At 42.8% G+C, this 25300-nt stretch overlaps 1 protein-coding gene across 1 annotated transcript in view; it reads right to left on the bottom strand.

Annotated features, from left to right (window-relative positions):
• Window positions 1-24087, bottom strand: part of doc2a (double C2-like domains, alpha) — a 50147-nt gene extending 26060 nt beyond the window's left edge. Inside the window, exons 1-3 of the mRNA XM_047572654.1 lie at window positions 23713-24087; window positions 8736-9083; window positions 4787-4866 (exon numbers count right to left, since the gene is read on the bottom strand). Of these exons, the coding sequence (XP_047428610.1) occupies window positions 4787-4866; window positions 8736-9078 (423 nt within the window). The 5' untranslated portion in view covers window positions 9079-9083; window positions 23713-24087. The remainder of the gene's footprint in view (window positions 1-4786; window positions 4867-8735; window positions 9084-23712) is intronic.
• Between the last annotated feature and the right edge of the window lie 1213 nt (window positions 24088-25300).

Genomic DNA, 25300 nt, shown 5'->3' with positions numbered 1-25300 from the left:
CACATTTAAATCTCTTTTTTTTTTTTGTCAGAATCGACCTGATTATGTATTTGAAGTGGGGGCTATTTTTTATTTTTTATTTTTTTTAGCTCCTATTTTGGTCTCCACCAGTGTTTACCGGCTTAATGAATAACATTTTGTCTCGGTAAATATGGATAACGTTACACAAGGAGAGGAGGATAATCCTGGAACTGACTCATTCCTTCTGGCGACAACGGGAAAAAATAATTGACTGGAAGCAGCGTTAAAGGTCTGTCCACGCAGGACCAAAATAAAATGATCTGATTGTGTGTGTTATGTGTTGACATGCCTCAGTACATCAGTCGGCAGAGAGCGGTTTTGACAGTGGAGCGGTTCAGCTGCTGGAAATAAAACAGACGAGATGTGAAGATTCTCCAATTTTACTTTCACTGAATTTATTCAGTGGAAGAACCAAAAATGGAGCCACGTTTTCAACGTCGCTGTTCACACGAAGCCCGGAGTGGGCGGAGCACGCGGTCGCCAAGTTGGATGAGCTTTACTCCGCCCATACTTGCATACTCCAAATAGATGACAGTCGCAAATTAGGCCACACCAACATTTGGGTGAAGAACAAACCGCTGGTGGTAAATACAGCTCCACCCCGTAGTCGGTGTATATTTTGCGTTGCTAGCATTTGTCACCTGGAAGCAGGCAAAATAGCTAACGTTAGTCAGCCAGACACATATAATGTCGTTGCCAACAGATGATCGGGGCTGTGTGGATCATCCGACAGATGCATGATCAGTTTGACATTTAGTGAGATTGCCATGGGGTGGGGGTGCCTGGTCTGGTCCAGGTGGGTGGTACATGTCTTAGAGTGACATCCACATGAATGCTGGATGCAAAAGTTTCCCAGAAAAACATTGACCTGTTACAAGAAGTTATTTACTTCTCATGTTGCGGCTGATCTGTGTTTACGCTATCATGACATTCTTCTATTGGTGCGCCTTGGCCCAACAGGTTTCAGTCTAGATTATTTTTTTCCCAGCTATTCACAGGCTCAGTTTAGCTGATGTCAAAAGTGTCAGCTTTCCTCCAGCCCCACACAAAGAACCAGGTCTTCCTGTCAGGCCGTGGGAGTCGATCCAGCTGCTCAGGTCTGAAGCTGCTTCGCTGCAGAAACGAACCGACGCCATCGGGGAAATCACTGACATTCAAGGGGGTACTCAAATTAAGAAAACGGCGGAGGAGACAAAGGAGACGAAGCTCGGCGACAGCAGGTGCTCGGATTATCTGCCATCCCGGAGATAATGAAGCAATTTCAACCTCACTTTTTGCTTCTATCACTGTGCTTTCCCCTAATATCGTTCTTTTTCATGTTTGGAAACTCTAAACGTCAGTTTCTTAAATCAGCTGCACAAACACAAGTCTGATTGTATCTGTGTCGTGGTGATCCGAGTACGGAGAAATACTGGTAACTTTAAAAGTCTGAAGCTGGAGTGGAACATGTTGTTCTTTCCATCATTTATATGTAAATTCCACTCAAATCCTCTGAATGAATAACTGTCCTCATCTGGTCTGAGGCAATATTTCAACACACTGTTCCCGTTTCACTGAAGTGAATTTACAGTGTATTCAAAAGTTAAGAACAGCCACAATATATTAAAGCCCTCATACATCATTGCTGTGTAATAGAGGCAGCAATCGGTAGGTTCGTATAAATGTTTCCTTGGGCAGGCATCGCGACTACCAGGAGAAGAAATTAACAAAGACACAAACTGTCACACAGGAGCTCAGTTCAGGAGTCGGGAATAATAGCTGAAGCACAAGTCGGGGCTGTGAAGAGACAAAGACGGCAATCTGAAGTACAGATGGAGACAAGGTTTCAGTTTAAGAGACATTTCATCTGACTGTGACTGAAGGTTCGTCTGGACCTGTGAGTGTCCCATCAGTCTTCAGCGGCAGTACAAAGAAAGTATGTGCTTTCCAAATATCTAATAGTCGTAGTTGTATAATAGTTGTATTTTTCTTCTTCTTATGGACTGGTTAGTTACAACCATGGGGCAAACTCTCATGGCTCGGGCAAACCAAGCAAAGAAATGCGAAAGACGATGAATGACGGTGAAAACTGCGTCTGTCACCATCACAGTAAAATAAGTTTTATTGTGAATATCTTTTTTCCCTCTCGCTATATAACATCCTATCCTATTGTTAAAACAACTAAATGCTTGAAAGCTCCTACTAGTTCCAACTGTGTCTAGTTCCAACTGCGCACTCATTACAATTTAAGGGACTCCCGCTTCAGCGGCTTTGATGTCTTGAAAATGGTTCACACGGTTTGAATTGTGAGGATTTGTAGCAATCAAGGCTGAAGCCACTCAGCGCACAATATTAAATTCTGCTAATATTGTATCCGCTCGCAGCAAGTCACCGTTCTCATGCGGAACGGAGAGAAAGAAGATGTTTCTAAAGATAAAGGGTAGCGTGTCTCATAAAATGCATGAGGGCCACTGATGTTTAAGAGAGATGAGGTGATTCGTGAGCAGTTCAGGGTTATTAAGAAAAGCTGTCCTGCTGCTCCTTCGGTCCCGCATGAAGCTGCACTTTTAACTAAACTCGTAATGTAGGCAGTCGGCTCAGACATGACCACCTTATTCCAGCTAAACTTTTGGAGGAGATGATTGGACTGCCCTATAGGCCGTGACGCACCAAGCCGGTGGTCGGCCATTTTCCAGTGACAGTCTGTTGCCCTAGTTTTTCCAGTAACGCACCGTTGGTATTCGTTGGACCCCGTGTTGCCGGTAGTTGAATTCAACTTATTGAACTGGCGGTGGACCAAGTTGGTGACAGAGATAACTTTGATTGGCTGTTCAGCTTGGAGGACAAGTGCACTAATCGGCACGATTCAGCGGGGACATCTCAGTTCAGCCCATTTAGCTAGCTAGTCCTAGCTTCTTCGCCTTTCAGCTAGTAGCAGCTCTTCAGATTTTCCGGTCTTTCAGAAGTTCACAAAACAACTGTGCCCGCTGGTCACTGGTTGTAGTTTTTGGCATGTCTTTGTTCATTGGTTTGAAACAAACCTGTGCCGGATTTACTAGAGCCTCAAAACCAAGCTAACTTCATGCGCCATCCTCTGAGAACCTGCACAGTCTCTTGAGAGAAAACGCCAAACTGAGTCTTTTAATGAAATGAAGGTGTCATTTGGACTTCAGAGCCAGTGCATATGTTCCAACCTCAACACCCGTTTAACACACCAAACACTTTTTCCTGCAGCCGTCTGAGAATCTGCTCCTTCTTATCTCGTCTCCCAAAGCTTAACACCTGCTCTGGGCCTGGGTGTTAACGGGTCAGTTAGTCAGATGACCCGCCTGACTAAAAATTGCTGACAGCTGCCTCCGGTCGCTACATGTAAGATTCACATCTGCTGTATTGTTCTTGTTGCTTAGCCACCATCCACGGGTGGAGATGAAGGTCTGCGTTTCAGTGACATTTACTGACCAGATCAAAGTCCGACCATGACGCTGAAATGTCTGAGTAGTTCAGTCAAGAGTTTTCAATGAAATACTATCAGGAATAATAAGAACATTTTCCACTGCAGCCTTTGTGAAGGAGGAAAAAATCCTGAGGGTTTAACACTGAATGAGAGCAGCTTAAATATACAATGGAAATCCTCGACGGATGACAGGCTTTATTTTTATAAGACAGGTCTATCTAACGTTTTTTTGGATGCATGCACAGTTTTGGGATGTTTGTGAGCTATAGACATAGTCCATCCACAAGAAAGCATCCAAGGAGGTGGCATCATACACCTCAGTTTACATTTACTCCAATATTCCAGTTATAAACAACCACCTGAGTCAGAACGCACTGATCTGATCAGAGGGAATTTTCCATCAGACTGAGAGGGTAGGTGTAAATCTTTGATAATCTGTTCAGTAGAAGAAAATAAACAGCTCCTAACCATGTAAACACCTGATCCAGTCGTCTCTGGCTGGAATAAGTCCATATACCCGGCATATTTTTACCCCATGTAGGGGTGAGCATCTTGTTGTCAGTTAAGCTCTATCATGGGAGATTGATTATGGTCTCAATGGTTTATTCCACTATTCATGGCAACTGTACTCATTCATTTATTTTTTATTAAGGTTTAAATTTCTGCATAATTAAGGACGTTCCCACTTTGAGTGAGCAGCGGTAGCCTGAGCTAACAAGTAGCGGAGAGTTGAGTGGGCGGGGCTCAACGTCCGACACGACCCCCACGTCCATATTTGGAATATATCTGTGTGTGGGGCGGAGTGAAGCTTATCCAATATGGCGACCACGGGCTCCGCCCACTTCAGGCTTCATTTCCGAGGTTCAGGATCCAATGGGTGACGTCAGGATTTTTTTTAGTTTAGTTTAGTTTTTAGTTTTTTAGGTTTTTTTTAGTTCCTAAACCGTTTTTGTGTGTGCATTCAAGAAGTGTCACTGATATGGGGTAGTGTCACTGGTCTGGTCCAAACGTTTCCCAGCAGAACATTTGAATCATCGTAGGACGGTCAGCGTTATTAACTTCTCCTGGCAGTGGTTTTAATGTTGTGACTGATCAATGTTCAAGAAGCTGATTTCATGATTAAATCTGAGGTTATTGATGAAGAACTGAGGTTCTTCGTCACTGAGGTTGAAAGATTTCCAAGCCTAATAATTGAATAGAGCTCCTAAATCTAATCTAATGAGAAATCTGAGAATAGGAGTTCCTTTATTATACAGTATTTAAGCAATACACTTTGGGCCGTGTAATCTCCTGTCGGACTCTTGACTCTAATCTGAAACAAAGTGCCGTTACCTTCGCCCGCAGCACGGTGCAGTGCAGCTCACTGGAGCTCTGATCGTATCGCAGCTCGAACTCCAGCGTTCCCAGAGCAGCTGAGGAAAGAACACACGAGGGCAGAGAGGATGGAAACAATTATGACAACAACAAAGAAAAACACGATTTTCACACACAAAAAAGAAAAAAGTCTGTCAGAACAAATTGAAACCATGCGACAGAACAAAAAAAAATAAATCAGAGCCGCATTCCGAGGACAGAAATCCAATTTAGTGGATCTGCGCTTGTCACATGAATCTCAGCGCATCGCGTCACGCGTCAGCTCGTGAAATCCTCTTAAAATGAGAGCAAACATATTCATCAGGCCTGTTAAAAGCATGCATACTGTGTGAAAAGGAGCGAACATGCAGGTAACACGCGCCACGCAAACACAACACGCGCTGGTGTTCTTCCAGAGCCGTTACGTAAGATAACACACACTGTACATATGATTCATGGCATTAGGGCATTATTTTAAGATTCAGCTCTAAATACACACAAAACAGCGTACGCCACATGTGCTGCTCAACTGGAAGCTACTGTAAACCGCTGCCTCTCACAAATCCTGGTATTCTCGTGAACTAAAGCTGGACAGCGAGGTCCCTTAACCAGGACTGAAGTGACTGTTAACAGTCGATCCAAATGACTGCAAAGAAACACAAAGCATGATCCGACACAGCCAGAGAGGTGCACGCCACCTCAAGAGACAAAAAGACATAAAACTCCCATGAACAGACACAAACCAACAAAGATACACACAGAAAACGCACAAGGGACCTTAAAACACAAGGGACCCATGTTTATTTTTCCTAAACCTTGTAACTACATTGAGTTTTTTCTGCTTGGTTTTCCTCGTTTTTCCTGATAAATTTTGAAGTCAGAACTAAAATAAGTTATGTCTTATTTCCTCCCTTGTTAGTAGAGACACTTTTGTCTTGTTGTGAAATGTGAGTCGGTCTTGGGTCGTTGCCCAGGTTCTGTTCCAAAGTAATACCCATAAGATCAAGTTCGGTCCAAACCCTTGGATGTTTTATCGAGGATGCACCAGGAGATTCTTTATTGGATCATAGAGTCTTTTCCCGCCCCTTTAATCACACTCACCTGTCGTCCCTTGTGTCTTTTGTCTGTGTGCTCCACCCCTCATTGGTTTTATTTATTGGTTTGATCGAGGGGCCTATTTGTTTTCTAGCCGTGTTTTCCCTGATTCCGTGTACCCCGGCTTTCGCTTCCACCTCTGCAGCACCTTTTGCTCTTTACTCAATAATGATTGAACTGACTTGGCTCCTACCTGTTTTCCATCACCAAGAGATCTGCAAAGAGACACGTACGTATTTACAGAAAAACTCTGAGGCACAAGATGACGACGAGGTGACGGAATCACGGAGATGCTAAAAAATACCCTTGAAGCGATGGAACGTGATCACAATAAGACCCCAGCCGTTGGTTGTTCGGTGCCTTTCAGTGTGCGGGGGTGGCGTTTTGAACTAATGTAGCTGTGGTGGTGGTGTGACTGAACCGGCTTCCTGTTCTCAGTGCGGTTTACCCCACAGGAGAGCTTTACATCTCCACAAGCGTGATAAATTAAGTGGATATCAGCAATAAAGCAGCTCCAGATCCGACTTCAAACGTACATGCTAATTTAAACATCTTTTCCTCGACATTGCATTCGATTTACTCAATGCAAATAAACCAATTAAGTGCAGCTCCATAAAGTATAGTCAAAAAAAAAAAACTTCAATCGATCAACTTCATCGGCTGCAGCATCAAAGTATCGCATGTATTATAAAAAGATTGCAGCTCCTGAAGCAGAGTACTTTTTCTTCTTCTGCTCTGCGCATGTTTTAATCCAAATACATATACCCAACCGCCTGCACGTTAGTTTTTCTAAGCTAATGCACAGGCTGAAGAGCTACCTGAGCTCCAGAGTGTTTCTCCCATAGCGGTCCTGAACATGATTTAAAAAAAGCTCTCAGCTCTCTTCTATGTGTAATGCAGGTTTTTTTATTTCTGTGTTTCTGCTCCCACCACCTACACCGGCTTATTGCAGCCCCGGGCAGCTGTAGCAGCTCTGCAAGAACCACACTGCACAAAAAACAGACGCCACCGCCACAGCCTCATCGCAATCTGAAGTCTGCGCACAAAAGAGAAGTCCGTGTGGAAAAAAGCGTCCTTTGTGACTGAGAGCGTCTCTTCTGTTTCAGTCACAGGGCGCAGACTGTCAAACGTGGACGCCCGGCTCCTCCCTCCCTCCCTTCCTGTTTTCCCTCTCAGACGATTCTGAAGCCTCGGTATTAGAAAAGCACAAAAAAAATTGTCAATCAGTGACTGCGAAACAAACACGCGCTAATGAGGAAATAAAAAGGGTAAAACCCCCTTAATTAGCCTTTGCTTCAAAGCGGATCTGAGTCAGAGGAGCTCGGAAACGTGTCGGCAGCTCTGAGAGCGGCGTTCGCTCGGAGTCATTTATCACAATTTGTTCTCACTCTGCGGCCGGAGGGACAGTGGAGGGCGCGATGAAGCGATCGTTCGCCCCTCGCAGAGCCCATCACTCTTCCTCTGGAGGAAGGCGGCGTAGGCCAGACGCGCTGTAGGTGTCTGCGAGGCGCGGATCGCGTTTCAGCTTCATCAGACACTTCAGGCCCGAGCTTCAGCAGACCAGACCAGAGGCGGAGGCCAGATGAGTTTGGAGAGGTGTGTGCGAGGTGCATTATTAATGCTCTTCTAACATCAAGACATAAATCATTCATCAGTTTGCTCCAGGGGTAAATCGGTGGAGAGATGGTCATTTGTTTTGTGGCTGGTCAGGTAAAAGAAACTTGTGTCTTTCGCTTATTGATCACAGTGAAGCTGCTGCAGGAGGTCGAGCCCGTCAGACTGCCGGTCCCACGAGAACGATTCATGAAGTTTCTGCAGCCTCCACATCTACGGCCAACTCCTTTTTATATATAAGAGTTCATCCGTTTCGCTGTTGAATCGAAATGAAGATCTTTGCTACATTCACGAAGAAAACGAGGAGCAGACAAGTCGTCGTCTAAACCCTGAGCCGTGAGTAAACATCATGATTCACGGCGAAAGATGACAAGTAATTCTACAACAGACTCGCTCTTAACAGGGGGATTTACAGAGGCTGTCGGCGAGGACGGGTTTGTGCCAATCAGTTACAGGCCCGCTTGGGAACGGCCAGGGGAGCGGCACCCCTCATTAATGTCAGCTACAGGTCGCTGTTCTCTGCGTCTTCAGCCTCAATCTGTTCCCATTCAGACAAATATGTGCTTTTAAAGGCAGACGAACGATCCATGAGCAGCTCCTGTTGATGATGTAACAGTGAATATACAGACAACTATCACTGATTATTGTTATACTGACAAAAATGGTAAAAATGGGACAATTCTCAAGCAAGTTCTGAGCTGTCTTTTTTAGATCTCACGTGTCAAGTTCCGTGGATTCAGTGAAGAGAAATTGATGAATCTTGTGAGTCTCAGGTGTGTAAAAGAGACCAAAGATGACATCTCTGATCAAGCAAACAAGACCTAACTTTATTTGTCCTCACATGTGTTAATTTTGAAGAATGTGGACACATTAGCTCTTATATTTTTATTCATAATTATTATTATTTTCCTCTGTAAACCTGCACAGCACCTGAAGTCACGCGTTGGGCCTTTTCCCATGATGCTAGCTAGCTAAAAGCGTAAGCTAATCTCTATAGGTAATAAGTCGATAAGATAATTCACTCTCAACTCGTCAACAGCCGTCAGCTAACGGCTCATCCCTCACCCAGCGTGTCAAAATAAACGCCACGCGGAGTGGTGCGAAAAGAAGAAGAAGCCGCCTCACGACCCGCAGCCACAGTCTGACTGAATGCAGATGTGTACAGATGCACTGCGACACACACACACACACACAGACACATGCCAACAGCGAGGCTCACTGCAGTCGTCACTGTCAGAGCTGTTGATCTCCACCGACGTGTCCACGCTGCTGGTCAGGGACAGAGACCCGCCGCCGCCCGGCCTGCCATGGGCGAGCAAGGGAGAGAGGAGGTGTGCCCCGCCTATCCCCGAGGCCACGGACCCGGGGCTGAGGGCCAGCGGGGAGGAGACGGCGTTCGGAGACAGGGTGGGGTTCGGGGACAAGGGGGTGGGGGAGGTAGGGGATAGGCGAGGGAAGTAGGCGGAGATCTGTCGGATGGGTCTGATGGGGCCGGGGCAAACGTCAATGGCCATGTGTTCTTGGATGGAGATACTGAGCTTCTTTCCTCTCCGCACCGTCATAGAGTCTGAAAAACAGACATGGAGAAAGCAGTCTGAGCACAAGTACTAAGTAGTATTACTTAGTGGCCACTGATCAAATCGGCTTCGTGAGCTTGGTCAGCAGATAGAGACAAAATAAAGACTTCTGATGTCTGTAAGTCAGATTTAATTATAAAAGGAAATTAAAACTAGACAGAAACTTAAAATGACTTTGGCTTCTTCTGACTTTTCATTAAGTCATTGTTTATATCTCAGGTAATGACAGAGTAGCTCTGAAACTAATAAACGAAGCACTAAATCAGTTAGTTGTTGTACAAGTTTAAGTCTTAAGTGAAGAGCGACAAGACAAGACAAGCAAATACCAACTCTAGACCAAAAACTCCACAGTCCAAGACAAAGTTAAGTCTCTAGAATACAGGCCATAGGTCTTCAACAGGGAGTCTGCAAAGGTACTGCAAGGGGCCGCAAAATCTTTGGTTGATTAGACATTTTTATATATATATTTTTTTTAATTTCCACCACAATTTTCCCCCCATAAATTTAAATTTCTTTAAATACAAGTTAACATGAATCCAACATATTTTAGTAAAGTGATAAATGGAGGCAGAAGACATTATCTTTCATTCAGTGATATAGCAGCCGTCTCAACAGCGCACCGTTTCACACAGAGCACTACACTAGCAAGACCTGTCGATCTAAGCTTCCTGTACACAGTAGGCCCCGCCCCCTACTGCTGCCGAGCCAATCACGAGCCAGGTTCCCACAATTGGTCGAGAGCCTATTCAGTGAAATCCAGAAGCACTGTTACGCAATATTAGCAGAAGAGAAGCTAACAGTGCAGCTCGCTCCCATCAGCCAACTACTGAGGCCAAAATGGATCACTTTGCTTTATTTTTTTTATCTTTTAATTTCATATTGCATTTTGAATAATAATAATAAAAAAAATTGAAGCTGGGAGCCAGGTCCCTACTTAATCTCTGATCATTTTGGGCATCCTTGGCCTGAAAAATGTTGAAGACCCCTTATCTAGCCATATATTCTTGTCTGTCGCTGTGTCTTTTTTTCCATTCGAGTTCATTTTTGTTTCTACTTCCTGCTTCACTTTCAACAAAATTCTAAAATTGCTTGTATAAAAAGCAGCGGAAGACACTATGCTACTACCAAGCGCTCCGATCACAGACCTTGTGGTCTGCGTCACCATGATGTGTAAGTTACACTTCTGGTGAGATGCATGTCATGCTATAGTTATGGCTGTTGCCATAGCTACGGCGTCGCATTGATGCAGAAGTATAAACCGTGCATAAAACCCTTAACGGTTCCCAAGTTAAGTCCAGCAGTTCCCAAGACCCGTCAAACTAATACCAAATCAGGAGCGACAGGACCTACAGTATCTGAAAACTAGACAAACTGATACAAATTTAAAATCAACATTTAGTCTTGTGGCCAAGTCCACAGACCAAGACAAACAGGTCAATGTAGAAAGTATTGAGTCAGACCACCAAGTCTGAAGTCAAAGCCAACAAATTGAGCCCAACGATCAATCACAGACTTTCATAATCTAAACGCATCTCTACCACTGCCTGAAGCTCCTGTAAAAGGCTGCTCCGTACACTGGATTTATTGACTAAAAATGAGAATCACCGGTACGGCCCTTTAAGCTCAAAGCCCGGCTGACAGACACATCACAGCTCGCGGTCTGAGAGTTTGTGTCGACCTGTCACTTTAACATTTCCACTTCTCAGTGGCACAGCCCGGAGTCATTATAAGAAAACCGTGTCGCGCTGACTCCTCTGTTCGATTCGTGATGTGAATGGAAACACGCGGCCTTCCCTATTTTCATGTTTTCCCGTATCAGGACTGACACTCGGCAGCCTCGGCAGGCATCTGACAGCAGGAGTTTAATGAGGAGTGTGTCTCAGCGCCTGACACATGAAAAGAGATAAGCCTGGTATGCGGGGATCGATCCCAGTGGGAAAAGGCAAAAAAGAAAGGAACGTCGCAACACGTCGTAGGAGGAAACAGAAGCGAGCGAGCAGAAGTAAAGGCCGTTTAACAACTGCGGCGCTAAAGGAACTGTCAAGATGTGTGGATATAAGAGAAAACATACAGGAACCAAAAACTGGACCAGAGCCGCCCACGTGTGCAAAAATAGCCCCCTAACAAGGTTTCCATATTCCTGTACGCTTCACGAACAGCAGAGTGAGGTGAAACGGGTTTGATAGCCTTCAACCAGAACAGTGAATCACAGAAGAGTTCCACATGCTGCAAAAAAAACATGACAGTTCTGACACCTGAACACACCTGAGGATGAAGAATGAAGGTAAAAGAAGAGTAGTCAGTCAAAGTCGCAGCAGTAGTTTGATTCCTTTTTACTTTCAAGGTTTTGTCTAGTTGAGTTGAATTGAGCTTTCTTAAGTTGAGTTTAGCATTAACTAGGTTTAGTTTCACTTTATCTTGCATTAACATAGTTTATTTTGATCAGTTTACTTCGCTTTCAATTTAGTTTTATTCGGTTCAGTTCTGCTTAATGTCATTTTAGCTTCAGTTAAGTTCAGGTGAGTTTAATTTTGCTCTGGATTATTTTCTCAATTTAGCCCAAATCTTTTTTATATTCAGTTTGGTTTTCAGTTTACACCGACTTCCTGGTGAGGACTTTGCACACAGATTTATGCTGTGGCAGATGTAAGTTTTTATTTTTCTTAATGATGTACCAGTATTACTATGGTTACACTTAATAGCGTGCGCTAATCATCATATTCAGTAGTCCTGGCAGCTAAACAAACCCTGAATAGGTAGTCCAGCCTCCTGCCTGATGGACCTGCTTACCCCACTCTTCACATTGCCCTGCTGTTGGCCTTTCCAAATTAAATTTATTGGTCAAATGTGACGTCAAGGACCCCACATCCTCAGACGTGACCTGCTAGATGAGTAGAGCATCCACGAGAGTTTACAAGAGGAGCTGGATTTATAGATTGGAGCTTAGTCGTCTCACAGGGAAAAAAAAAATAAATAAATAAAATCACCAGAGCAATGAAGCACTTAATGAAAAAGATCTCAGTATACATGAGATTAACATTTTTTTCACATATTAGGGAAGGATTCAAGCTTTTCTTCTTTTTTCACAGATTTGTTTGTTTCATTGTTCCTGATGCGAATGTGCCTCATGATGTAAGACAGCCTCAAATATAATTCAAACGAAGGCGTTGGCAAACAGAAAAGTTTCCAAAGAACTGAGAGGTTTCCAGATATGAGGAGTGTAAAAACTGAATTCTGCCTCTGCACGCTGACTCTGGGGACAATAAAAACAGTCTAACGGCAATAAATACGCAACTGTGACAATAAACAACGAGGCTCAGTGGGCCACGGTCTCACAAGAATAAACTGGAAATAAATAAAACACAAAACGCAGCACAGTGCAACAGGCACCATATATCCACACAGATAACTTCCGACACAGTCAACATCAAAATGAAGCATTGGCACAGCAGGTGCATGCCATCCAGTACACTCCTCAGGGCTCTCCGACTATTCCTGAAACTGTTTCTATACGTATATTCATCACATTTTCAATTTGCACATAACATTTTTTTTTATATACATATATATATACATTTATACACACCTGGCAGAGATGGGATTCTTAATGGTTCACTTGCAAGATGGGAAATATCAGTAAAGGCGTGAATCATGTGGCTCCAACATCAGCTGAAGCTTCAGCATCAGAATGGACATAAATGTAAAACCAATGCCATATGTCTATTATCTTCTCTACATATTTTTGTCCACCTTTGTGCATAGTATTAGCTCCTAATATTATAAATAATGCCACAGAAATGGATACACCTTTTGTTTTTCTCTCAAAATGTGGATATTATGTGGATTAAGTCTAGATGGATTAAATCTTACTTTAAACTACGAAGTAAATGTAGGATTTACCACAGGACATCATCCACTGTGTTTGTTGTCAGTTCGATAAATATTGATACCGCATTAAGTCGTCATTAAGTAGATGGATGAATTCATGCTCTCCAGAAAATTGATCCTACACTGAATCAAACATTTCCACTTGCCCAGTTCTTTTTGGATGACTAAAATATGCAGAACATGACATTTCCATCATCCTCAGTTTGACATTATTTCATGGCTAAAGAGCAGTTGTTAGTATGCCAATATTATAGTCAAAATATTTTACATGCTAAATGCAACTGTTAGTTGGCACTGTCTTGAAGTTGTGTACTACAAAAAAAAACCTCAGTCTTAAGTTGTGAGAACATTGTTGCTAGGCAACAATGGGCCTAGTGAATCCACCAAGGCTAACAGTTTAGCAAGATAACAACTAGGTAACGTAATTCGTGCGTAAATTTATGAATAATCACTAAATTATACGTTATCTCACTGCTAGCATGGAAGCTAGTGTTGCATTACCTGATTTGTGGTACAAAACTTGCAGAGCTCACAAAGCAGTGAAAGTAAAACTACTGTTGTAGAGCACACAGTTTGACAGCAAACCAAAGTTTAGATTATACTTTCATGATGCCAATTATTTGCCACTGTAACAGAGCAGTTGATGCTGCTCTGCTAAGCTTAGCTAGTTAGCTTTCACAGCACTACGTCAATTAGTATTATTTTTTTTATTGTTAAGATATAATCCTAAGGATATGGTAAAGTAAAATTAAACCCTAATATACTTGTATCATCAAAACAGAGCTTTCATATGCTACAAAACAGTCGACAAATGGCTAAATTAGCTTTGGCTAAGGCTAAGGCCTGAGTGTAGTTACTTCACTTTGTGTTGTAGTTTAATTTTCATACATTTCCACCTTCAAAATTAGCATAAAATTTGTCAAATTTATGACTAAAATTGATCATTAATAAGTTTACTATAATTTATATATTATTATATATTTTTTTATTTTTATAACTTATTTATTTTAAAATACTGATGGTTTTCAGCTTGCAGAGTAGAAGTGTTGTTTCTCAGGAGAAAGGAGCTCTCTCTTTCAGCTACAGTGAAATCCAGTAACAGGTTCAGGGTTCATGCCTCACTCTGTGTTTGACAATAATCCACTTATATTCACCCTCACAGAGTTAAAACCCTGTGGCTGTAAAGCAGAGATGGGCGACATGACTGACTGTCGCTCCGCCGAAGGAGACAGAACAAGAACACCACACAGTATTTTACTCTGTAATCAGATGGCAGTAAAGCTGCTGCTGAGTGAGAACCTCCTTGTTAGCTCAAAGTGTCCAACAGCCAGCTCCAATTATTAAATGCATGGCCGCATTTTAGCGCTATGTTAAGTGATCAAAAAAAAAAGGGTAGGACACATCAGAGCAGATGTTCACGGATGTAACATTTGGATAGGAACACGACCTAATTGGAGAGATAATCTTTGTGTGTTCTCCCTTCAAAAACTCTGCTGGGTGTCCGTAACGAGGCTGAAGCTGAGTCTTGTACAGAATATAAAAAGTGGCGGACGGAGTGAGGGGGATGATCAAAGTGGAAACTCTCCTCTTGTATTTTATGGGTCCTGACTGAAGATCACAAGTTTGGCAGCGAATGATGCGGTTGGAGAACTTTCTATTTTCTGTTTGGGGAGTGAACAAAAGCTTTGGTTTGTTTTTAAGTCGGTGATCCAAGGAGACCCGGTCTGCTGAGTCTGAGTTCCCCAATTATACCAATTACCAAAATAACTTCACACAAGCAGTGTGCTCAGCTTCGAGGGGCCCATAAGGTCATTACAGGTTCCTTGAAGCTGAGCACCCCTGTGACCTAACTAATATACTTGTCTCATATTCAGACTGAAAACAGCACATATAGAGTTTTGTTTATATAACAAAATTATTCAACTGGTACTTTTGTGGGCATGGTTGGTCTGTGGGTCTCCTGAAGTAGCTGACCAGTACTGGATTGGTCTGCGGCCAGGGCAAAAAACTCAGGCGTGGGAGGAGTTTGTGAGGCTATGGAAGAAGCCTATTGGTCAGCTCCAGAAAGGTTCTGGCAAACCAACCGGCGCCTCAAGCGGCAACTACCCACACTGTATTTGATGGGGACATGGAGCTGCTGACATCACTTGTCTGGCAGTGGAAGGAATACTTTGGGGAGCTCCTCAATCCCACCAACATGTATTCTATAGGGAAAACAGAGGCAGGGGGCCGGGGTTTAGGCCATCCAATCTCTGGGGCGGAATTGTCGAGGTAGTGAAACAACTCCCCAGGAAAGGATGAGATCAACCCTGGGTTTCTTAAGGCTTTGGATGTTGTAGGGCTGTCCTGGCTGACATGCCTCTGTAAAATTGTGTGGACATCGGAGACAGCAGACCGGGGTGGGGGTCCCCATCTTTAAGAAAGAGGACCAGAGGGTGTGTTCCAGCTTGGGAGAGAATCACACTCCTCAGCCTCCCTGGGAAAGTCTACACCAAGGTGCTGGGAAATAGGGTCCGATCCGATAGTTGAACCTCAGATCGAGGAGGAACAATGTGGTTTTCGTCACAGTCATGGAACCATGGACTAGCTCTTTACCCTCGTTAGCATACTGAAGGTGAATTGGGAGTTTGCCCAACCAGTCCACATGTGTTTTGTGGATTTGGAGAAGGCTTACGACCGTGTCCCCAGAGTCATCCTGTGTGGGGTGCTCCAGGAGTAATGGGTGGGTGGCCCCTTGCCTTACCATTAGGTCCCTGCACCAAAGTAGCACAAGTTTGGTCCGTGTAGCCGACTGTAAGTCGGACTCGTTTCAGGTGAGGGTTGGACTCCACCAGGGCTGCCCTTTGTCACTGGTTCTGTTCATGGACAGAATTTCTAGGCACAGACGTATGGTGGAGGGTAGGGATGGACAATAATGGCTAAAAAATTTATCATGATTTTGATTCAGTCTGTCAGTATATTTTGTCTTGAGAGCTATAAGATAATACTTGCCAGTTATAAAATAAGCTGCTTAACTACAGGTTGTAGTAAGACGTCGAGAAAACTGTAGTGACTAATCAGACAAGTCTGAAATGTGAAAACATCCTTTCGGATCTATCTTTCCATCGCTTGCTTTGCTTCTCAAATGGTTATTCAGGTGGTGGAATAAATTTGTTGTGTTGCTATTCTGAGCCATTATCCATTATCTCTTTTTGCAAACCTTGCCTATTGGACCGGTTTGTTCCACAGCCACGTTATGATAACTGAACCAGTTCCATTTTATTGATGAAGAGCCTTGTTAGCCGTTTGCAATAGCCACAGTAAGCTACGGCTGCGAGGACATCAAGTATATCACACACGCTTATGTCATTAACGTGAATTATCACATTTATCGCAGAGACAAATTCTTACCGTGGGGATGGCTTTGGGATGGCGGTATACCGTGTATGAAAGGTTATCGCCCATTCCTATTGGAGGGGTTCGAGTTCAGTGATCGGAGGTTCTCATCCCTGCTTTGTGTGGACGACCTCCAGCACTTGTTGGGGCGGTTCACACCTTCAAGTATGAGGCCATGGCCCTCGGTTGGAAAAGGGTGGATTCTCAGAGCCCAGGTCGGGGAAGAGGTCCCGCCTCAAGTTTAGGAGTTCAAGTATCTTGGGATCTTGTTCGGACACACGTGGGGAGCTCAGAGTAGAACCGCTGCTCCTCCACATTGAGGAGTCAGTCTAGGTGGTTCAGGTGAGGATACCTCCCAGACGCCTCCTGTCAAGAAGTGTTTCGGGCATGTCCCACCAGAAGGAGGCCTCAGGGTTGGCCCAGGACACACCGGAGGGATTACATCTCCCGTCTGGCCTGGGAGTCCTCCAGAGGAGCTAGTGGATGTGACCGGAGAGAGGGCTGTCTGGACATCCCTGCTGAAACTGCTGCCCCTTCGACGTGAACTCAGATAAGCAGAATGGAACGGTACATTTGCACCTGTTTTTACCCTAACAAAAAATATCATAATGTGACTTTATGACATATAAAACTAGTTTCACATAAATATATTTCACATTTGAATAATACTGCTGCCTTCACGTTCACATATGAGCAATGCCCTCTTGTGGTATTCACAACCTCGTAAGTAGAACTTTTTTTGTTTTTCAGAGATGGTGGAGTTGGATGGTAAGTTAACATATGGGGTTTTAGTTGTGTAAAGTTTTAGTTTTGCAATAGGCCTGAGGAAAAAGTTTCAAAGTCACTCTGTTCTTAGCTTGGTAGCTGTTTGCCCTGTGGCTCCAAGACGCCGAGGGCGGTGTTCTCACAGTTTACAGCTGGTGTTACCACTTGAATACCAAACATTTTGTTTGTGTTTTCCCAAGCTCACGAGTTCCATCTGAAGGCAGCACAAGTAATTAGATGTCACAAAACATTTATATAAGTCGCAGAATTTTAGAGGAAATCAGGATGAGATGAAACATATATAGTATATGTATATTTATACGTGTATATCAGATGTTCACACTAGAATTACATTTATCCGGTTTAAATACAGATAGCATTGTTTGTGACCAGTCTGAGTCATGTTAATTTAGGGCACTACAGTAGTATATTATACAGTCAAATTTACGAGATAGTGAGTCATAAACATCATTTAATAGAACTGATGATAGATTAGGTAATGATTTTATCTCACTGATATATGGAGTGCACATAATGAATGAGCACTCACACCTGAGAGTCACTGTCCTTTAAGACTCGCTCTATTTATTCTTATCATTTCCTCTCTTATTCGTCTCGGCTGCTCTTCTCCAGTCATGTATAATTCAGGGGAGGCTGCGTATTATCTGTGGAAACATTCTCCCACATGAAAGTGAAATCTGCTGCTCGTCCAGTGACTGATGTTCAGTCACAGTGGGATTATCGGTGAGACTCCGCGGTGGAGAGTTAAGCTGAGGGTGAGCTCTGCGGAGTATGTTAATGAAGACGCATGAAATGCCTCTCTGCCTGCATCCTCCTCCTTGTCCTATCTCACCTGCCACTCACTCCCACTGCCCTCACCCCCGTCCTGGTGAGTGCAGATGCTTTCCCTCTCCCCCGTCTCTCCCCTTCTGTGTTTGTTTTTGTCTGCAGATAGGCCTATGTCTTGGTTTTCGTGTTTCTCTCTGCACTAACGCTCCTGGTTGAAAGGCCTGTCACTCTGAATACTCACCTGACGGCTGACTGGCACATGTGAGATGGAAAGGTGAGGAGATCACAGCTTCACAGATGATACTCATTGATTATTATTTAGCCAGTCTGTTATGTTGCTTTGTTTTTTCCAGTTATTCACACGCAAACATGTACAAGGGATTAGCTCCTTCACAAGCATCAGAAGTTGCTTAACAATTAGGCTGTTTTAAGATTTACACAGAAATACATTAATCCAGTGATGGCTGACACTATAGCCAGTGTTACACAACAAAAATAAGCTCTAAATGCATAATTCAGCTTAACTTAATTCCAAACATTTTCAACCAGGGGTCTTCAATGTTTTTCAGGCCAAGGACTCCCAAACTGATAGAGTGATTAAGTAGGGACCCCCTACCTACTATATGTGCTCTATATTAAAAATGGCCTAGTGCCTATAAATATACAGTATTATCATTTTGCATTAATATTAAACTATTCAAATAATACACAGGTTCAAATATATATAACCCATGTATATCATGCACTGTTAGCTTCTCTTCTGCTAATATTGCAGCGTGCTTTTTGGTTTTACCTGGGGACTGAACAAGCTCTTGGCCAATTGCGGGGAATCTGCCAAAGTCAGTGTGTGCGGCCTCGTGATTGGCTCAGCAGCGATAGGGGCGGGGCCTGCTGTGTACAGGAGGCTTAGATTGACAGGTCCATGGTGCTCTGTGTGAAATGTATGCTGTTGAGGCAGCACCTGTATCAAGTGTATGAGTGAAGTACTGACTGAAAGATGACATCTTCTGCCTCCATTTATCTCTTTCCTAAAATATGTTGGATTCGTGTTAATGTGTTTAACATTGTGGGTGGAAATACAAAAATATATATATATAGAAAAATGTCTAATCAACCAAAGATTCGGTCGCCCTTTTGAAGACCTGCTATGTAAAGGAATGCAAGCTAGCAAAACAGTTTCTTGTAAAAGTTTGCAAAAATCTTAACATTAAATTCAAATTCATCACTTTAACTCTGGCACAAGATGTTTTAGAAGAAACGGTTTAGGAGCCCAAACCGAATTAAAATGCTCCGTATTAACGCTTCAATCTGAATAAACAAACCCAAACTGAATGAAATTTGTTACGGTTTTACAGTTCTAGAATATTCTTTCTCACAAATTGATTGAAAGTCATGTAAATGGTGAATTGGGACTAAGTCAGGCTCTGTTCTGTCTGAGCATGCTCTGTTTTGACATAAATGCACAAGGACGTTCGAGTGGTGTTTCCTCAGAGTTCCTCAGTAGAGTTCGTTTTTAAAAACAACCCTGGAAGAAATAGACATTATCACACGCTTAGATGACAGAAAAAATAGAAATACTGAACTGTTTAAGAAGGTCCACCAAAAATGAATTGAAGCCAGGATAGACTGAAGCGTGGAACTAATTCTTAACCTCAGGAAAACCTTGAAGACCGGCTACTATAAGGCTAAACAACAGTGAAGTGGATATGACCCCACAAACTTTCTGAATTAAGCTATTGCTTTAATAATAAAAGTGTAAAACCAATAGTAATCAGAATAGATTACCTCACATGTAAACAGGTGACCTGAAACCTTCAATCAGAATGATTTCAGTCGGAATGAGAAGAAAGTCTCCATGTAAACGCAGCTCATGTTTGTCTGTTTTCTTAAGTTGGAATAAAGATACAAGAAAATCTATGTTCCATTTGAATAAAACTAAATGCTCTTTTAAAGCTTGGATCAGCATGAAAAATCCTCAGGTTTCATCAAATGTCCAAAATGAGTCTGTGTGAAAATACCGTTGCGACACTTCAAAAGGATTACACGTCACTTGAAAAAGCAGAAATCCTTGAAATTCAAGCGGTGAAAATCATCTTTGATATCATCATTACAGATGCCGCAGGCTTTCTTTTCTTTCTCCTGTGTAAAAAGGTTGAAGGAAAGATTTGAGGTCCAAAGATTTAAAATTATTCATTAATATTTATTTTAATGGCATAATTAAAACAGATCTGTGTTTGAGACGTTGTTTTTTTTCCTCTTTTACCTCCTTTTAGATGCAAATTCGAACTGGCTAATATAACCATTAACAAAGTCATTAAAATGAGTAAAAACAGCAAAATGCTACTGAAAATTGGATCCATTAGGTCTAAGGAACAATTTATGTAATTGCTGGTATTACTACAATTTGTTGTTAAAATGTGTGGTTCTTTAAAAAAACTCCAGGGAAGAGACTTGCATGCAAATGGACTCGAATCTGTGCCCCATAAACTGAGGCTGTGACTGTAGCCTCAGTTAATGGGAGGCCCGCTCAACCGTCTGAGCAAAACAGGAATCCCATCCTGAGGTTTATTTAAAAAATAAATAAATAAATAAATAAACCCACAGCTTCAGCTTCTTGAGAAGAGCTGAGACTCATTGTTCTGTTCTCCGGTTTAACTTAGATTCAGCGTCAGGTTGAATGGATGAACAACGAAGCCTTTTCAGGTCTTCAACGGGGGGGGTTACTCCTTAATAATTGAACCCTCAGGGCCACCGCAGCAAACAAACATATAAAGTGCTTCAACTGGGCTATTTAATGATTATAATAATTCCTCCACTTCTTTACCATTACCATCACTCCGTTTCTCTAGGTCTTTAGCTTTAATTATTACCATTACTCCTCTTTAACACACCGTTATTAATTCTCATTATTTCTCAAAGCTGCCTCTCTCTAATGAACTGACCGCCAGGTTTCAATCTCAGCTCTATGTCTCATTGAACACATCAGCCTCATGTGTTTCAGAAAAAAAAAAAAAACATAATATAATTCAGTTCTCCTGCCAAAATTCTCTCTACCACTCTCTGGGATTTAAAAACCCTCCAGAGACAGAAAAAAAAGCAAAACAAAAAACAGTGCATTATAATTCACACCCAGCAACAGCTGCATGCATATCAATACCCAGACCTGGTGCTGGCGGCTGATGTGAGGAAGGGGGGCAGAGTAATACAAACATAGCATCATTCAATAAATTCAAACTTTGCCTGTGCGCAAATGAGCTCACACACACACTGCGAAAACAAACACCTGTGGGGGAGTCTCTTCTGGGAGCGCAGTCCCTTCCACAGATTTGAAGCCGACGGAGAACTTCTGCAGCCGAATGTTTCGCACAGATGAGTTTTGATCGACCTTTGTTGGGTTGTGTAATCTCTAACAAGGCATCAGACTTGATGAGCTGACCACTAATTATCTGGACTCATAAAGAATTTTCTTTTACTCCACAGTCTTGTTTCTCTTCCTCTTGTTTACAAATGCATTTAACCCGTTAGCTGAGGTTGTGAGCAGCGCGACTCCTCAACCTCCGAGCACATGCCAAGCCTAATTATACCTCCTTAGCCCATCCATCACTCTCCTAACTCATCCCTCCTCCCACCGCCACCCCTGTTTCTTTCCACCGTCTGGAGTCTCCTTCTCCCGAGCCACCAGCAGCCAGATGTCCTCACTTCTATTATTCATCCCCACCATCCAACACTCCTCATTAAACCTGTAATCTCCCGTCATAGTGCCCCTTGCTAATGAAATGACAACATGTGTCATTTGGGCAGAGCAGTAACGATGATGAGGCCTAATGTACAAACGGGGAGCATTTCCGAGAATCCCACGCGAATATATGCTGCCGCGTTTACTGGCGCAAGTTTATTAATTTATTAGTGGAGGTAAACAGCAGGGGGCGCTAGCTGTCATGTCTGTGTTATTAAATCATCGCAGAAGAAGAAGAAGCACCGCGATTGGTAAAACAGGCATTGAAACACGGAAAAGTGAACAGAAATCCTACATTTCTGTTAGCATCATCAAGTTTTCTAGCACACGTTTGAGTGACGTTAACATAAAACAAACAAAAATAGGAATTCTGCAAGTGCTCTAAAAAATACAAATGAATATAGAGGCATATATACAGTGACGCTCCACTTTGCTGCCAGTGTTACGCAGTGGATGCAGCTAGGACTGGGCGGTACCACCAAAAATGTATGTTGTATAAAAAATTTGACGGTATCACGGTATTTATTTTTAAGTATAGTCACATGTTCACAGAATTTCCTACTGGTTGAGAGAGGAATTAATGGACTATGGATTGACTGTCTCGGAGATAAGAAAAAAAAGAAAAAAGGGTGAAATGAAGAAATGGGGACAATTACAACTTTTATTTATTTCCATTTATTTTGACACATTTATTCATAATATTTAAATATATTTAAACCGCTATGTCTGTAATGTCAATAGCAGCACAACCGGTTACCGTAATACTTGTAGTCCGCGCGCAACAAGTTTTTTCTCATTCATAAAAAGCTAAAATTGAGGACATTTTCAGGGACAGCTAACGAAACCCTAAAAAGAAAAGTCCTCTCGTTCTGCTCCTTCATTTTTCAGACCTTTCCATCCTCACCACGCCTCACGGTGATGCAGTGCACGTTTAGAAGCGCTACATTGAAAATGGCCCAGTCTGAAACAGTGCCTCATGGCGCAACGATTTAAATCCCGTACAATGAAATACACCGGTATGCCGGCACATTAAAAACTCCTATCATAACAAAAAAATACCGGTATTCGCTATGAACCGGAACCGCCCAGCCCTAGTTGCAGCGTTGCAACAGATAAACTTCTGAAGTATTTTACCCGTTGACCTCCACTATATAAAAAAAAAGACTTTGGTAATGCTGTCATCTGCTAAAACAGTGAACGTTTATTGTGACATTTTAATCCGTGGAGGTTTCATATCTGTAAAAACACTAATGGTGCGCGACATGGAAGGAAAAGCGGATGTCACTGATCGGCAGCATCAGCCCTGACAGGCACCAACTGACTCTGAAGAGATTAGAGTCTTTACACGTCACACACAATACGGTTTTTATCTGTAGACGGTCTTGATCCATTGACCATTCAAGACACATTTCACATGTCAGTTTCTGAGTCTATTTCAGTCACATCAATATTTTTCCATGAACAGACAGGAAGTCTTTCAGTAGTTGTGGCAACTGGTTAAAAAGCAGATTAGTTTCTAATAGTTACTGTAACCTATTATTGGTTATTTTAATGTTTGTATTACAGGACAAATAGGTGCATATTTTCCATTAAATCAAACATTACAATTACTTTTTTTTTTAATGATCAGTCCACAAAAACTCATGCATGCAAAACAACTTTAAATGGTCGTATTGAGGCTAAACAAGAACATCTGAATGCCGTTAAAGTAGGAAGTGCAGCTCCCTCACGAAAAGCAAGTGGAGGGAGAGGTGTTGTAAAATTTAAGTGGAACTGCTTGAAACGCCTCAGAGCTTACAATAAAGTACAATTAAACAGTTGCTTGACTAAATGTACTTTCCACCTATTTTGTGACTGTATTAATTAAAAAAAAGAGAAAGGAATAGAGAGAGAGAGAGAGAGAGAGAGAGACGAGGGAGTACAAAGAGACACTGAAGGCAAAAATCCCGTGAGGAGTGAATTATGCCGGAGGAAAAAAAAAAAAAGAAAACCAAAGCTGTGACGGAACGAGGGCGGAAAATAAATACGTAAAAAAAAAAAGGAAAAAAAAGTGGTTTTATTCTTACCTTTGATTGTGTGAGTGGAGGAGATTCCTACACAAACAAGTGGATGTCAGAGCACGAGGGGTCCGCACTAACAGGTGGTGAGAGAGGAGGCGAGCAGCCGAGTGGTCGAGAGAGGTAGGGGGGAGGAGAGAGAGAGAGAGAGAGAGAGAGAGAGAGAGAGAGATACCTCCTTATGATGGATCTGGACTTTAACTCTTTCTCTCCCCTCACTCTGTTTTCCGTGTGATTTCCTCGTGTTTAATATCCTTTCTCTGAGCTTCACATTCATCTGAAATGTCAACAGTGATAAAGCTCTTCCTTTAATCACACGACACATGTATTAGATTAACTGCCCCCTCCTCTCTCTCTAGCCCCCCCACTCTCTCTCTCTCTCTCTCTCTTTCTTTCCCAGGGCTGCAGATTGCAGGGGGCAGACAGGAGGAAAATAATGTGCCAACAGCAGCATCTGTCTTTCTCTTCCTCTCTGTATAATTTGTGGTTAATGATGCCTAATGATACATGTGTGCATCCAGCACATAGATGTCCATGCAAAGCTTCTTTTTTCTACACCCTTTCAGGAAAGGGTGTAGATGATATGGCCTCCTCTTCTTTCCCCCCCCGCCCTCTCTTTATTTCCATCTTTCTCATCCCTCACTCTCCTCCTCCTCCTCTCCTGTGGTCAGACGGATAGGTGTCCCTGGGGTGAAGGAACCCCTTGTTTAAAAAAAAATAATAATAAAAAATCTCCCTCCATCCTTCCTCCTCCTCTTCCTCCTCCTCCACTTCTACTCTTCTCTGCAGCTCATCCACCCACTCACGCGCTCTCCTTCTTTCTTTCTCTCTCTCTATCCATGCATGCCAAACGGACAAGGGAACCCTGAGATTATTTTTCATTTTTCATCCTCTTTTTTTTTTCCTCCTCCTCCTCCTCCTTCATCTCCACTTCTGATCTCGAGTGCATAATGTGATGTGAAAGCCTGCAGCGGAGGTTCGGGGGGAAAAGAAATGAACATCCCCACGCTGCTGCTTCCTTTCTGGTGAAGTCCAGAAGGAACAATCACCTTTTCTTTTTTCTTTTTTCTTTTTTTTTTATTGGTTTTCTAGCATCTGAACGCATGAGCGTAACTAATCCTTTGAAAATCTTCTCGTCTCTTCCAGAAAGCTGCGCTTAAACTGTTCGTGCTGTATGATGATTAACTTTATTTAATGGCTACGGGGTTTGCAGAGAGGTTCTTGTGATGAAATCGAGAAGCTGTGTGAGGGCAGAGGAATTGGAGATTTTCTGAAAAAAAAAAAAAAAAAAAAAAAAAAGCATAATCCTGGCTGTATACAAATGCTACAAAGCTCCGTGTTATTGATGCCCCCACCCTGGTTACGATTAGCCTGGAAAGCAGCCCGACCCGCCCCGCCCACAAAATTTGCACAGCGGAAAATTGGTCTGAAGAATGCCTGTTGAGAACTGATTGTGCTCCTGCGAAGATCTCCCGCACCAATTAAATCGTTTTATGGACTTTCTGTGTGTGTAATATGAATTGGCGAGTGATAGCACGGCGGTCACACACGCGCGTCGTCTGAACACTCTGGATTTGACGACAACAAAAGGCTCTGA

This window comes from Mugil cephalus, chromosome 20 (genome assembly GCF_022458985.1).
Source record: "Mugil cephalus isolate CIBA_MC_2020 chromosome 20, CIBA_Mcephalus_1.1, whole genome shotgun sequence".
Lineage (NCBI taxonomy): Eukaryota > Metazoa > Chordata > Actinopteri > Mugiliformes > Mugilidae > Mugil > Mugil cephalus.
Note: the sequence above shows the minus strand (reverse complement) of the source record. Positions and strands in the feature narration are given on the sequence as shown.